At 42.9% G+C, this 13,421-nt stretch overlaps 1 protein-coding gene across 1 annotated transcript in view; it reads right to left on the bottom strand.

Moving 5' to 3' along the window:
* SORCS2 (sortilin related VPS10 domain containing receptor 2) overlaps positions 1 to 8,362 on the bottom strand; it is a 536,027-nt gene extending 527,665 nt beyond the window's left edge. The window contains exon 1 of the mRNA XM_030239088.2: positions 8,271 to 8,362. Within this exon, the coding sequence (XP_030094948.1) occupies positions 8,271 to 8,300 (30 nt within the window). The 5' untranslated portion in view covers positions 8,301 to 8,362. The remainder of the gene's footprint in view (positions 1 to 8,270) is intronic.
* Between the last annotated feature and the right edge of the window lie 5,059 nt (positions 8,363 to 13,421).

The raw sequence follows: 13,421 nt of genomic DNA, 5'->3' as shown, positions 1-13,421 counted from the left end.
ATCATTTATTGGGATTACACAGCACCTACATGTTACCAACTCAGAGCAGAACCCCAGAACACATCTTGCTCATACAGATGCAGAGGGAAGATTGCTCTTTCCCAGGGCACTTTCAGTCCAGGGACCAAACCATAGACAGTGACTGTGATAAAAAAAAAGGTGTTTTCACAGAGTGTAGCTTGCCATCTGCTAAAACTTAACACACTGGCCAGTAAACATGGGGCCTGCTGCTCCACAGGAGCAAGGACACATCACAGGGGTTGGTGCTCCCAAATACAATGCTGCAACACTCATGCAGCTTTACCGTGCCTCCAGTGACAAAGAAACAAAGTTCATAAAGTGAATGGGGAAAAAAAATTAAATACATCTAGTTCATCTATTAGAACAAAAATTTAATAATGTTATTGCACAAAAAGCACAAAAAACAGCTTTTTTTGCTAATGAACAAATTAAGTGTTTTTATGACTTCCCTTAAAAAAAATAACCACAAAACTATTTACTGTTCTGTGATTTTCTTTTTAGGAAAACAGATAATCATGATGATGATTAGAAGGATGCCAGAAATTAACAAAAATCTCTGTGTACAAGAACATTTCTAAAAATGTGCCTGTCAGATACACAATAGGTACTATTATATCTAGGTACTGTCCTATCCAGATGGTGCAATTAAAGAGCTAGCAAAAGTAAGCTACAAAAGAAAACTTAAAAGGTAAAAAAAATGTTATTCAGAGTCTACAGAGTCTATTATTAGTCTACAAGAGCAGAAAAAGTATGAAGACTGAGAAAGAAACATAGTTGTTTGAATAAACTGCCAAACAAAGGCAGAAAAATCATATTAAATACAGGTTAAGTTTCACTGATACTGTTTTTAGTCACAGAATCTTAAGACTGTTCAATGATCTTGAAGTGCCAGAGTCTAGGCATTTAAATTAACCTGGACTACACATTAAAAGGAGCCCTGATCAAAACAAACATCAGAACAAGCAGACAAGTTTGCATAACTTGTGAAAGTCCTTTCTTCTCTAATTCCTGGGCTGTACTGTCAGAGGAACAAAGAAATCATAGTTGTGATAGTCCTGCCTCTTTTTAGTGTTAAGGTTATAACCATAACTTTAATATCAAAGTGCAAAGTTGATTTTAAGGCAAAAGCCATCCTAAGAGATGGAGAAGTTCTATTATTCTCACCTTGCAGGTAGGAAACTGCAAAATCACCTATGTAAGGAAGTGGTATTTCAGAAGATACTGGTGAGGTAACTGGCAGAAGTTCTTTAGCACTACTACTCAGCTTCAATTTAATCCAACAGCTGTTGGAACCTCATGCTCTGTGTCTGGCCAAGCCTTAAATTTACCCCAGGCATCAGCTGCACCTCAATTCTTGCTTAGAGCTCACAGAAGTGGTGATGGGGCTGCAGAGAGCATCACCAGCTCTGCCAGGGCTCTCAGTCCTGCAAGGCAGCAGCACCTCAGCTTCTCCCCTCTTTCCACAACAGCCTCACCCAGGGCTGGTGACACCCAGTAAGATTCGTTAGCCCAGCACTTCTCTACTCATCACACTAAAGTCAGCAAGTCCAGCAGATGTACCCAGCTTTCTCAAGCATGTTAACATTGTCAGGAGTCAATCCAGAGACCATCCCCACCTCCTTCCTACTGCAGAAGTCCAAGCTTAGACTTGATGGCTGAATCATAGAATCAAAATGGTTTTGTCTGGAAGGGACCATAAAGTTCATCTCGTTCCAACCCCCTTGTCAGAGGCAGGAAACCTTCCCCCAGATCAGGTATCTCAAAGCCCCATCCATCCAGGCCTTGGACAGCTCCAGGAGTGGAACATCCACAGCTCCTCCAGGCAACTCTTTACAGTGTCTCAACACCCTTGCAGTGGAGAATTTTCTCCTTCCTACAGAAGTAAAGCACAGCAAAGGATCCTACATATTATTTCTTTAAAAGTGCTTTTGTCATTGGTGATTTGTTAGAGTTTTAAATTATTATTACTGGGACAGGGGGTTGGGGATGGGAATGTTTGGTACAGAATGTGAGACTTTGAGAATAAAAATTCTGAAGACGTTGCAGGTTATCTAGTTTCATTCTGAGCTACAGCAAGAAGTCATACACTGCAGAATAGTTTCAACCTATACTTTCTGCTTTTGCATAAATGAAGTTGAGTTTTCAGAACAACAGAAGGATCCCACTTCATTGTACTGCCAATTCTCTCTCCTTTATGTGAACAACCTTTGGTCTTAACTGACACAACCATAAAATATTATATTTGGACAGGCAAAGGACATGGCATAAAAGCTTCTATAACCTGGGCAGTTTCATGTTTTAAATTCATAAGGTGGTCCATACCTTACAGAGCTTGCCATTTTAGCAGAACAATTACTGTTTTTATGAAAAGCTCATAATTTCCCCTTTCCATTCTTTAAAAAAGGATCTTCTACTCTTATTGAATTTTAATAAAGTCAAAAGGGATGTCCTCAATTCTTTCTCCAGAGATGTATATCAGTAGATTTCTCAGACCATCAGCTTGGGAAGAACTCGTTATGTTCCCACAGGGATATGTGAACTGCTATCCCCAGCCTAAACACATCCCTTATGATTGCTTTGTTTATCATGCACGTGTAATACATCAGCAGTATCACAGGGAGGATTTCAATCTGGTCTCTCTGTAGAATGTACATTGCCAATTTTCCCTCTTAGATTTAAACTGAGCCTGTCCCAGTGGCAGCACAGTAGTTTTGCTATAATAGCTTGTTCCTAAGCAAGCCAGGAAATGCCAGTCAAACCAGCAAACCAGGTAAAACCAGGTATGGCTGAAGGTTCATGGAGGAGGATGTGGAAGCATGTTTGAAATACACATTAACTAATCAAAGTTTATATCAATTTTAAGTGTCTACTTAGGGGATGAGAAGAGGTGCTATCTTTTCTTTAGCAGTTGAAATTTGCTGAAATGTGGATAGAGCTCAGCAGGCAGCAATATGACTTACAGCCAGATGTAAGGCTGGTAAAAGAGGGAAAACAGAGGCTGGTAGAAGCAAATAGATGAAGTAAGCCAGAAACTTTATACCAATAAAAAAGAAAAAGGAAAAAGAAATTTTAAACTCCTGAGTTACTTCAATCAGATTATAATCATTCTGCTTTCCATGTGGGATTCTGCTGTTCCATTCAAATATGATTATTGGGTTTGGTTTCTGTTTGTTTTTATAATCACACTATCATCTCCAGGAATTTTAAGAAAAACCCTCCCAATGGGAAATCTACTTTTCACTTTGCAATATATCTGCCATTTATCAAAGGTCTGAGCTGTCAGGATTTTTGACCTCATGCTCCCTTTTGTTTCATAAAATGTAGTCTGACTACTCTGCAGAAACACCACCCGAACTTTACCAGAAATGGACTTTAGCCCATGTTTGCATAGATAACTACATTTACCATTACAGGTACTGCTACAGTAACGTTGAACTCAATGCTTTTTATAGTCTTCCCCACAACTGATTGCAACTGAACAAAACAGAAAACCAATTAAATAAAATATTTGCCAGAAGAATACATGTAGGGATCACTAGCCTCTATAAATCATAAGGGTGAAACTGTATCAAAAAGAATAAGTTTCTAAATTAAACAAAGTAACTGTATATCAAATATAAACAAGTCCGTATCAGCTAAAGTTTTTGTGTGTAGCAATATCTGTAGACATGCAATAAGTCTTTCTTTTTGGTAAGCCACTGTATTTTAGGACTCAAAAAAAAAAAATTATGTGCATATTTATATTTATTTTCCATAACAAACATTTTTATGGGGGATCATGACATCAAGTTACTGGACAAAAAAGTGCCTGCATGGACTTAATATTTTGACAACAAACAAAAAAATTAAATACCCGCACCATGAAACTGCAGACTTGGAAGCAGCTGGCCAAAGTCCTGCTCGCATTACTTTAGCAGTCTGCACACAGCATGAAGAGCAGTCCCTGAATCAAAATCAATTGTGAATACAAGTCTCATTCTCCCCCTATTTCTGCTTTGGCTTTGATTTTTTTTTTTTTTTAATTGACTAGTATGAATGCAGAACGGGAATTCTTCAAGAGAGTCAAAAAGAATATCGTTTTGCAAACAAAGTTGCTTATCTAGCACCAAAAAAAAAGCTCCTGGGATGATTAAGGTCTCTTCAAAGGAAAAGTATGATTTTTAAAAGCTGTCATGAGTTGACTACTTTTCCCCCAAATCAGAAAGGCTTGCATATTTTTAGCAAATCTGCGCACACGCATATTTAGCTTAACACACTAAGGGCTATTCTTTTAGCATGCTACCTATATATGTCCCAATTCTCTGTGATATTTATCAGTTACATGGATGCCAATTACTTGCCCTTCCCACAGTAAATGGTCTGTTGCACCACCCACCTGCCATGTCTTCAGTTTATGATATTTTAAGACTGGCAGGACAATTAGTTCCACTTGCATGAGCCTTTGTTTGAAAGTAAGACCACACAACAGCTTTCTGTGGGCAGAGGGGACAGAGAGCAGAAATACTAATTGCAGGAATTCACTAACCAGATACATTCTTGCTGTGACAAGTACTGGCTTTGCAAGACCTACATCACCAGTGATGGTTTTGACTTAACATCCCGCTGCAAAGAAAGGTTGGGGACATGCTTCTTGTTCATAGGATTTGTAAATCATTATTAGACTACAAAATAAAGTAACGAGGACACAAAGCCAGAAGCAATTTGCCTATCTCCTCATACAGCTCTCTCTTGACAAAGCAAGGAATTGTACCCTGATCTTCCCAGTGATTCAAGCCCACTTTACAATCCATGCAACAACATCCTCTGCTTTGCCATCAAAGCCACAATTTCTCTAGCTCACCAAACTAACAGCATTACAAGAGGGTAATAAGTAAACATCAGACTTCTACAGTACAGAAAAGAGGAAAGAGAGAGGATCAATTTAATTTATAACCTCCCTAGTTTCTCTCAAGAAATCTCATGCACCCAAAAATCTTATGTTCCTAGTACTGCAGCACAGGATGATTTACACAATGCAAATTATTTTTTTAAAACTCCATGTGCACACCAACCTAACCTCTGCCCCTCTCACATTTATGTATTTGCCCTTGATCCACACGCAAGCACTCCATGACAGCACTTTCAATGAACTGTTCATGCAGGTGAACATCCCTGAGGAATGCAGCTGCCCCTCTGCTTTTACAGTTATTTATCTCTTCATCATGGAGCTCAAAGGAAAAATCCTATTGCATATTTCTTCTTCATTTATTTTACTAGGTGAGGTGTTTAAGAGGATATGTGGTCATCTGGACCTCATCACTGTCAAATTTTCATCCACAGCTGTAAAGGGTAAAGAAACTAGTTTAGCTCCTTGGTTTACAAAGTGCTGAGTACCTCCAATGAGGTGCCAAATGTGTGTGGTGACACTTTCAGATTGCTGAGTGCTTCCTGAGGTTCGAAGGGCCTGATCCAAAGCCCCACTGCAGGAATGACAGCCCTTCCCATCGCTGCAATGCGCCTGGGACAGAACAGAGCTTCGAGAATCAAGCCTGTGCTTCCAAGACAAGGAAAACCTTGCACAGATTTAAGAACACGGGATAAGGTGGCAGGTTTGAGAAGCACTGGATCATAGTGTTCCTACCTGCAAAAACCCAGAGTAATATAAATAAATTCATACATATCTACTTAAAGAAATAGACATTCAAGACTACTTTAAATATGTTTGCGATCAGGTGCTTATTTTCAATTGTTTGAATATAATATACAGACATGCAGCAAAACTCTCTCCAGTCCTCTGGGGGCCATCCTCTTTCCTTTGAGCTTAATGTATTTCTTCCACTCCTTAAAAAAGAAATAATAATAAAGAAAAAATATTCTATGAACTGTCTTTACAAATCATTTTTTTCTGGAAGCCTTTGTTAAAATCAGCCCTTCTTCTAGAAGCATGCAATAAAACAAAGCTAACTAACAAGAAAGGAAGCTAAAAAAATGCTGACAGTCATATTGTAAAATATCCAGTGCAAAGACTGGCTGCTTTCATTTGGGTTAAGGCAGCAAAGTCTTTTATTAACAAGCCACTTGTTCAAATACTATCTTGCTTGACAGTAATCAGCTGATGGCAGGCAGAGCAAGCATCATAATTTGTAAGGAACTTTGCAAAAGTATTTTTTATTGAATGTATAAATAATGTACAGTCCGTCTGCAGGCATTCATGATGAGTGTGTCCTTCTGCAATACTGAATTAGTAGATAGCAACTAAGCAAACAAAAAAAAGAGCTAAGTTGCAGCGAAGACTGTAACCACTTTCATTTCTTCTGACAGTTGCCATTTATCTTTGCTTTTGAAGAGACTATATGGTAGTATTCTTGTAAGGGAGCTGTAGCATACTGTGAAAAAATAATAACATTTTAGCAATACAAGCCCTCACTGCAGCATCTGTTATTAAATCTTTGCAGAGAGGCGAGGCGAGACCGCTAGTCATAACTGTGGATTAGCAAGGTTCTACTGTATTCATTTTAGAGTGCAGAATGCTTTGCATGAAAACTGTTACTTGCCTTCTATGTCAAAAAATGAACTTATGCCAACTTTTTAATACTGAATGCTTCAAGGAAGCTGTCCTAACAGCCTGCAAGCACTGTCCACAAAAAATGGCAGCCGTCTAATAGCAGAGAAATGGAGGAAGGACAGAATCAGAATAGCTGATGCTGCTGATTTGCAACACGTTCTTTTCACAGAAAATGACCATCATCTTACACTTCCTTCCTGAGCAAATCAAAAACTGCCTTTGAAAGTGTCGAGCTTTATGATGCTGACTTCGACTCTGACACCCGATTATACAAGAGCATTAACATAAGTGCTCAGCATGCTCCAGGGAATCACTGCATCCTCATCAGTGGAGTCTTAGCAGCTCCACATCCTGGCTGGCTCCCTAGCAAAACAGGCAAAAACCCAGAACTTCAGGTCCTAGAGAAAGGATGATAACCCACACACTTATGGGAAGTATAACACACACACTCTGAACTGAGCCAAGTTTAAGTAAACTTTATACTAAATTCACAAAGTTCAAGCAGAATCAGAGTTTAGCTGAATGTAGTTAAAATCCTCGTGAGTTTTCCAGAAACACTAAAATACTCCAGGAGAAAGTTCATCTTAAGCTTTCACAACGATGTTTTCCTGACTATGAACTTACACAGACAGTGCAAGGTGCTATGTAATATTTACCCGTGACACCCACTGTTATGATATAATGTTTCAATGAAGAATAAATTAGAAGCTGCAAATCCCTGAAACCGCCCATGCGAATGCACAACCATTAATGGATTAATACATAAAGAAGTGAAGACTAGCTGAAACTGAAAATTAGTTTGAAAAATATTAGTGGCCTCCACCGTAAGAGTTGCTATCTAAAACAGATAATAAAGGCAAGACACATTGCTTTTACTGTGAAAAGTTGTGAACACTAATGCCCTAATGCAGTATCACTGGTCCCAGCGCAAGGTTTTTATGCACCGATGTGGCTGTAAAAGCCCCCTCGGAGAGCTGCTGCTATTCCGGATCTTTGCGGGACGTCCCTCCGCAGCTGCGGCGCTCGGCGGGGCCGTCCCGCTCTCTAACTCCTGCTGTTCGCATCACCTCAAGCCCAGAGCTACGTTTTATTTCATTTTCCGTTTGCTTCGGGTTTTTCTGTCCCCGGCGCTTGAGGAGGCAGAGCGCGGCGCGGGGGAGATTACATGGGGATGACTGAATCGCGGTGAATCGATTAAGCCTCGACAATTTAATCTGGGACTTCATGCGGAGCTGGAGGAGATAATCCTCGCACCGCAGTTCGTCCGTGCCTCTCCTTTGCCCGGATACCCTAGCACAGACCCGGGGGCACCCCGACCGCACACGAACACCGTCTCGCCGGTCCGGAGCTAAGCCGCCCTCCTCCTCCTCCTCCTCGCAGCGCGGCGCACACTGCGCACCCGGCGCCTCTGCAAGATGCGCGCTCGCAAACTTTCCAAACTTCTGGGGAAGTGGCGAGGGTGGTACGCGGGGTCGGCCCGACAACGGCGGCGCTTCGCCTCCCGGCGGCACCTCACCGTCCGCAGCACCCCGAGCGCTGCCCGCGGGGACTCTCCCGCCCCGGGCCGGCCAGCGGGAGGCGGGAGCAGCGCGCTCCGGCCGCACCGAGGCCGGCGGAGCGCAGGTTGCTACCCGCAAGTTGGAAGAGCAAAGCAAAGGCAAGGGCAGGGACCCCAAACCCCGCCCGCACTGTCCCTCGTACTCACGCTGCTGTTCTCGCCCGTCCAGTGCACCATCGCCTGGTTGTGAGACGCGTCCCCTTTCAGCACGAAGGAGGTGCTGATGAGGGAGACCTGCTCCCGGCCGGCCAAGGATGCTCTCCTGGAGCGGCTGTTCCCCGCCGCCGCTCCGCCGCCGCGCCGCGGCTCCGGCGGGCTGCGCGCCCCGCGGGTCAGGGCTACGGGGCGCGGGCGGCCGCAGGGCTCCGCGCAGCGCGGCGCGGCGGCGGCGCCCAGTAGCGGCAGCAGCAGCAGCAGCAGCAGCAGCGGCGGCGGCGGCAGCCGGGCAGCCCCGCGCGGAGCGGCAGCGGCGGACACGCGTGGCCCGCCGTGCGCCATGGTGGCTCTCCGGCGTGGTAGTGACAGGCGGGGAGGTGGCGGGGAGGGAGGGAGACACCGCGGCGGAGGGCGGGGGCGGGGGAGGGCTGTAACCGGAGCGGGGCTCAGCGGCAGCGCCGTGCGCGGGGCTGCGCGACCAGCCGGGGCGGCGCCGCCATCTGCTGGTCCGCGCCGAAACGCCGGGCGGACTCCGGCACTCACGGACACGGGCACTCGCGCCCCGCGGGAGCCGCTGCCGGGACGGGTCTGGCGGAGCCCCGCCGCTTGTGAACTTTCACCGAAAGCTCCAGGGAGAGGCTTCCCGGGAGGACCCCAGCAAAATTCACGCAGACACTCGGCGCGAGTGCGCTGCAGCCCGAGGGGCGCGCGGGGCAAGCAGCCACCGCTGCCTCTCTGTACACGAGGGATGGACGGCCTTGATTTGGCCGTCCGTCCCAGGAGGCTGCAGTGAAACAGTCAGAAGAGGTCTGTGGTCAGAAGCTGAGAGCTGAGGAGCAAATAAAGCCAGTGCAAAAATACAATTCCTGTCATTAAGACAAGCGCTTCCATGGGGAAAAGGATCCTGTCCATTCTCCTGCCCCTCAGCTCGTAGGAGGAACCAGACTGGTCACCTGCATTGTCCAGAGCCAGCTGCTAATCCGTTGTTGCCCACTGTGGGGACATTTGACTTGCAATTTGGGATTGTTCCATGGCAGCCCCAAGAAATGCTCTCCTGGCATAGGCACGGCCAGGAGGGACAATGACTGCACCTATGCAGGGTGGCATCACTCAGCTGACAGGTGAAGTGGCAGAAGAAGATTCAGCCACCACAGTTTGGATGCTCTTGCTGCTTCACTGCAGTGTGCTGTGTAACTGTGAATAAATTGGGACTCGTGAAGCGGTTTGCCTCACATGCTGTGAAAAGGGCACAAGTTAGAAACCCAGAATAACTGAGGTTGGCAGGGACCTCTGGGAAAGCCCTGGTGCAACCTGCTGCTCACTTGAGGGCCAACTCTGAAGCTCAATCTAACTTCACAGTAAGATAAGGATACTCAGGCCTAAATGTAAGAAAACAAGTTTGGAAGACCATTGACAAAAGTAATAACTCCAGGTATAGGCACCCAACAAAGGAGATCTGAGCTGGTTAAACCCAAGGTGAGTAAAGTTAATAAACCAGCTTTAGCTGTAATCTGCCTTTACCCTAATGGCCTAGAAAATTAGGATTACAAAGGCTTTTCTAGGAAGATTAATAGAAAAAATAGTATCCACTGGTTTAACTGTACCATTTACAGGCCTGTGATGACTACCACAGTGACCTAAAGTGACCTGATTATACCAAATTCGTGTAAAAACTACTTTTAGCAAGCTATATGACTATGTATTAGCTGCACACCTTCAGTGCTAGGAAACCTATGGTAACCTTCACTGTTATTATTGTAGGAGCTCGAACTAGAAGGCAGTTTCAAATTCAGGGTGACTCTCCATTTCAAAAGAAATGCAGAATAAAAGTTAAACCTGTATTTTTTAAAAAATCACATGTGCTTTTTCTGCAGCTCCCAATAAAATCCTCTTTCAGAGTTCCAAGCACAGCCCCACAATCTCAAAACAACCTCCATGCAGCCTTTCCCCTTGTTCCTCCAGCACAGTGTCTGAACCAAAAGAAGATATTGCCCCTTATCTAGGAGTCTCCTGATGCCAGGTATGGAGATTCTGCTCCAAACACCCTGTCAACAGGAGCCCAGGCAGTGACAGAAACTCAGGTAGGCAGCACCACATGACCCAGGTCACCAGTAGCTGCCTCTGGGACTCCTGAAGGGGCATGGATAAAATTCATTTCTGAAGTACATCTTGTGTAAAGAGAAAGTTAATTTTTGGTCTCATGTCTTGATTCTGGAGACAATATCAAAAGCTCAGAAGGCCAAGGAGAAGCTATAGGGAGCTAAGGAAGATGAAACAGGAGCGTGAGACAAGTTTGCATCCATTTAGGTTTCCCACAGTATCTTATCCCTATGAAACACTACTCTTGTAAAGCAAAAACCACCTGGGTTTAAGTGAGCAGAAAGTTAATTTTCCAAAACCCTCTTGACTCTTGTAAACTGGTCTCAACGACAGCTGTGGTCCAACACTTGTTTGAATCACTGCTGTTTGGGCATGTTCTTTAGGGACACAGAAGCTGGGCAGTGATTCAACAGTTCACAGAAGAGACACCAGCAAAAAGTGATTCCTGTTGGAATAACAGGTCCATACTCAGTCACCTGCCATCTTTTGCACCTCTGGCCAAAGAGGAACAAGAGAAAAAATGCCATGCAGAATTATTAAGAAAACATTGACCAATCACAAGTGTATCAACCACCATGAAGGGGTCATTTCCCCATTATTAGGAATAAAATAATTTTGATTCTTACATCATGGCCTGTCTCCTCTATAACTGTGGATATTACCCAAAGTTTGTAGAATAACCTGAAAGTATTCGGAAGAGATGGAAGGGCCCAAGTCCCTACATGTTAAAACTGGCATGCAAAACCTAATACTTCATCTGAATAAATGTGGCTGGACTTTGTCATGCTCATCCATTTTGCATTCACCACTGTGTTTGACAGGTTGGGCTCCCAAGAGCAGCAGCAAAGAGATGGTAACATCCACATTCCTAAAAGTCAAGCTCTCTGTATCTGTCAGTTACTGACACTTCCCATAATGAGACTAAAAAAGGAAAAGAAAATCGAGTAGTTGTTGCAAAACTAATGAAGCCTGGTTTCTTCCAGCCTTGCACCTTGTGGTCAGCTGCAAGTTCTGCTCAAATCTTTCCCCACTGTCTGAATATCTTTTCCATGATTTTCACAGGAACCTAGCAAAACCCACCAATAAAATTCTCCTTGTCTGCCCAATCACAAATCTTGCCATTTATTTTTGCAATCACACCCAGTTTACCAATTTAGTTGAAATTAAGGGCTCAGAAGACTCTGACCAAGGTGGATGGACAAATCCACAGCCCAATGAATCAGTCACTGAAAAGGACTAATCAAGCCTTTTATTCTTAGGCAAGTTAATTAAATATTTTACCTAAAGAATGCTAAAGCTGAGAGAAATTGATGTAATTCTTATGTATGAATTGTGAGACTTGAATGCATGGGGATGAATCACTCAACCTACAACTATACTTGTCACTAATTGAATCCCTTAGTAGCAGGCTTTTAAGAGGTCAAGGATTTAATGGAACCAAAAGTAACTTCTCCATTTTCCTTTCTTTAGAGATTATCATAACCAAGACAGATGTGTGGGCAACACAATGAAATCTTTGCACCATCTCTTGTCTCTGTCACTTAGTGAAACACTTTGCCTGGCTTCTTCAATGGCTGTTGAAGCTGGGTTTATACCAACAAGATTAATACATACTTTCTGAATACTGCAATCCAATAAATACTTCATATTTAACATATCAGTAATTCACAGTAATAAAATGTATCTCTAGACAAGGGATGCTGTAGAAACAATACCTATATGGTATTATTTCACTGTGGTGCACACTTAATGACAGTAGAGTTCCAAAATACCTACTAAGTATGGAGCAGATTGGATGAAAATGCTAAGATTTGCAAAACTGGAAAAGAAGCTTCATTATATAACTCCCATTAATGTATTCAAAGTCCTGTAGCTAAGTCACCTAAGAGATAAAATGATGTCTTTATTTTGTCCAAAGTCAGGTGACTGCATCACAGGTCAGAGCCCAATTGTCTTAGGTAGGTACTGTACAAAAAGAGAAACAAAGGTTGATCCAGCTTCCATCCACAATGTTTGGTTATGCAAAGGACAATCAAAACAACACACTTCTAGTCCAAAGCATGAACAGAATACTTAATTATTTCTTATTCTGTTGTGACTATTCTAGGTGAAATGCAAACGCAAGAGAAGTGCTACTGATTTTCATGGGTTTGTTAGCATCAAGGTTGCTAATAAAGGAAGGAAGCTAACTGACAGACATGCAAATATCATTTTGTCTAGAAAGCCCAAGCAAGCTAAGCAATGTAAGAGACCAACTCTGATAAGTGAGGAGCTCTCCCGGTTTCAGATCTTCTTTAACTGGAGCTTTTTAAGAGTTGCCAAGAGGATGGTTTAGATTTAGTTTAAGAATTCCTAAAACAAAGAGGCTTCCCTAAATGTCTGCAATCTTTTATGTCTCTTCTAAACTCTGGCTCAGCAAATACACAGGGGCAGACAAAAAGATAAATTACTGAGTATCACAAACCTCTAAGCTCCTCTAGTCCCAAAATAGAAATGGCTCAAAAATCCAAGGCAAGTTTCTTCCTGTTAATGGCAAAATTATTAGTGATATGCTAATAACATTTTCTAACATTTTTACTGACTGTCATATTAGATTAAAAGGCTTCAGTTAGCCCACTTTATTTTTACCACATCTATTTCTGATCAAATACTGGAAATATTACAAAAAGCTTCAAATTCTGCTCAGGCAGAAACTAAGATGCAATACTAATACTCCTTTTGTTTGCAAATAAAAATATTGCTAACAATTTGTTACATGTCTCATCCTCACAGCTGCCTTAGCTTGATAAATCAAGATGACTGCAGATGTACAATATGGTGAAAAATCTCAGAAGAATTACCCACTTAAGCATGCTCCTCATATATTGTTCTCCTCTTTTAAAGGTACTCCTCTTTTAAAGGTTGAATTAAATTAATGTATCAAGGTGCATTTAGGATACCTTATTCTATTCATTAGATACAAAACAATTTCCAGTTACATTGTGTTTATGTTGATCACATCACTAAAAGCACAGGGACCTGCAGGCTTTTTGACAAAATGCT

This window comes from Serinus canaria, chromosome 4 (assembly GCF_022539315.1).
Source record: "Serinus canaria isolate serCan28SL12 chromosome 4, serCan2020, whole genome shotgun sequence".
NCBI classification, from domain to species: domain Eukaryota; kingdom Metazoa; phylum Chordata; class Aves; order Passeriformes; family Fringillidae; genus Serinus; species Serinus canaria.
Note: the sequence above shows the minus strand (reverse complement) of the source record. Positions and strands in the feature narration are given on the sequence as shown.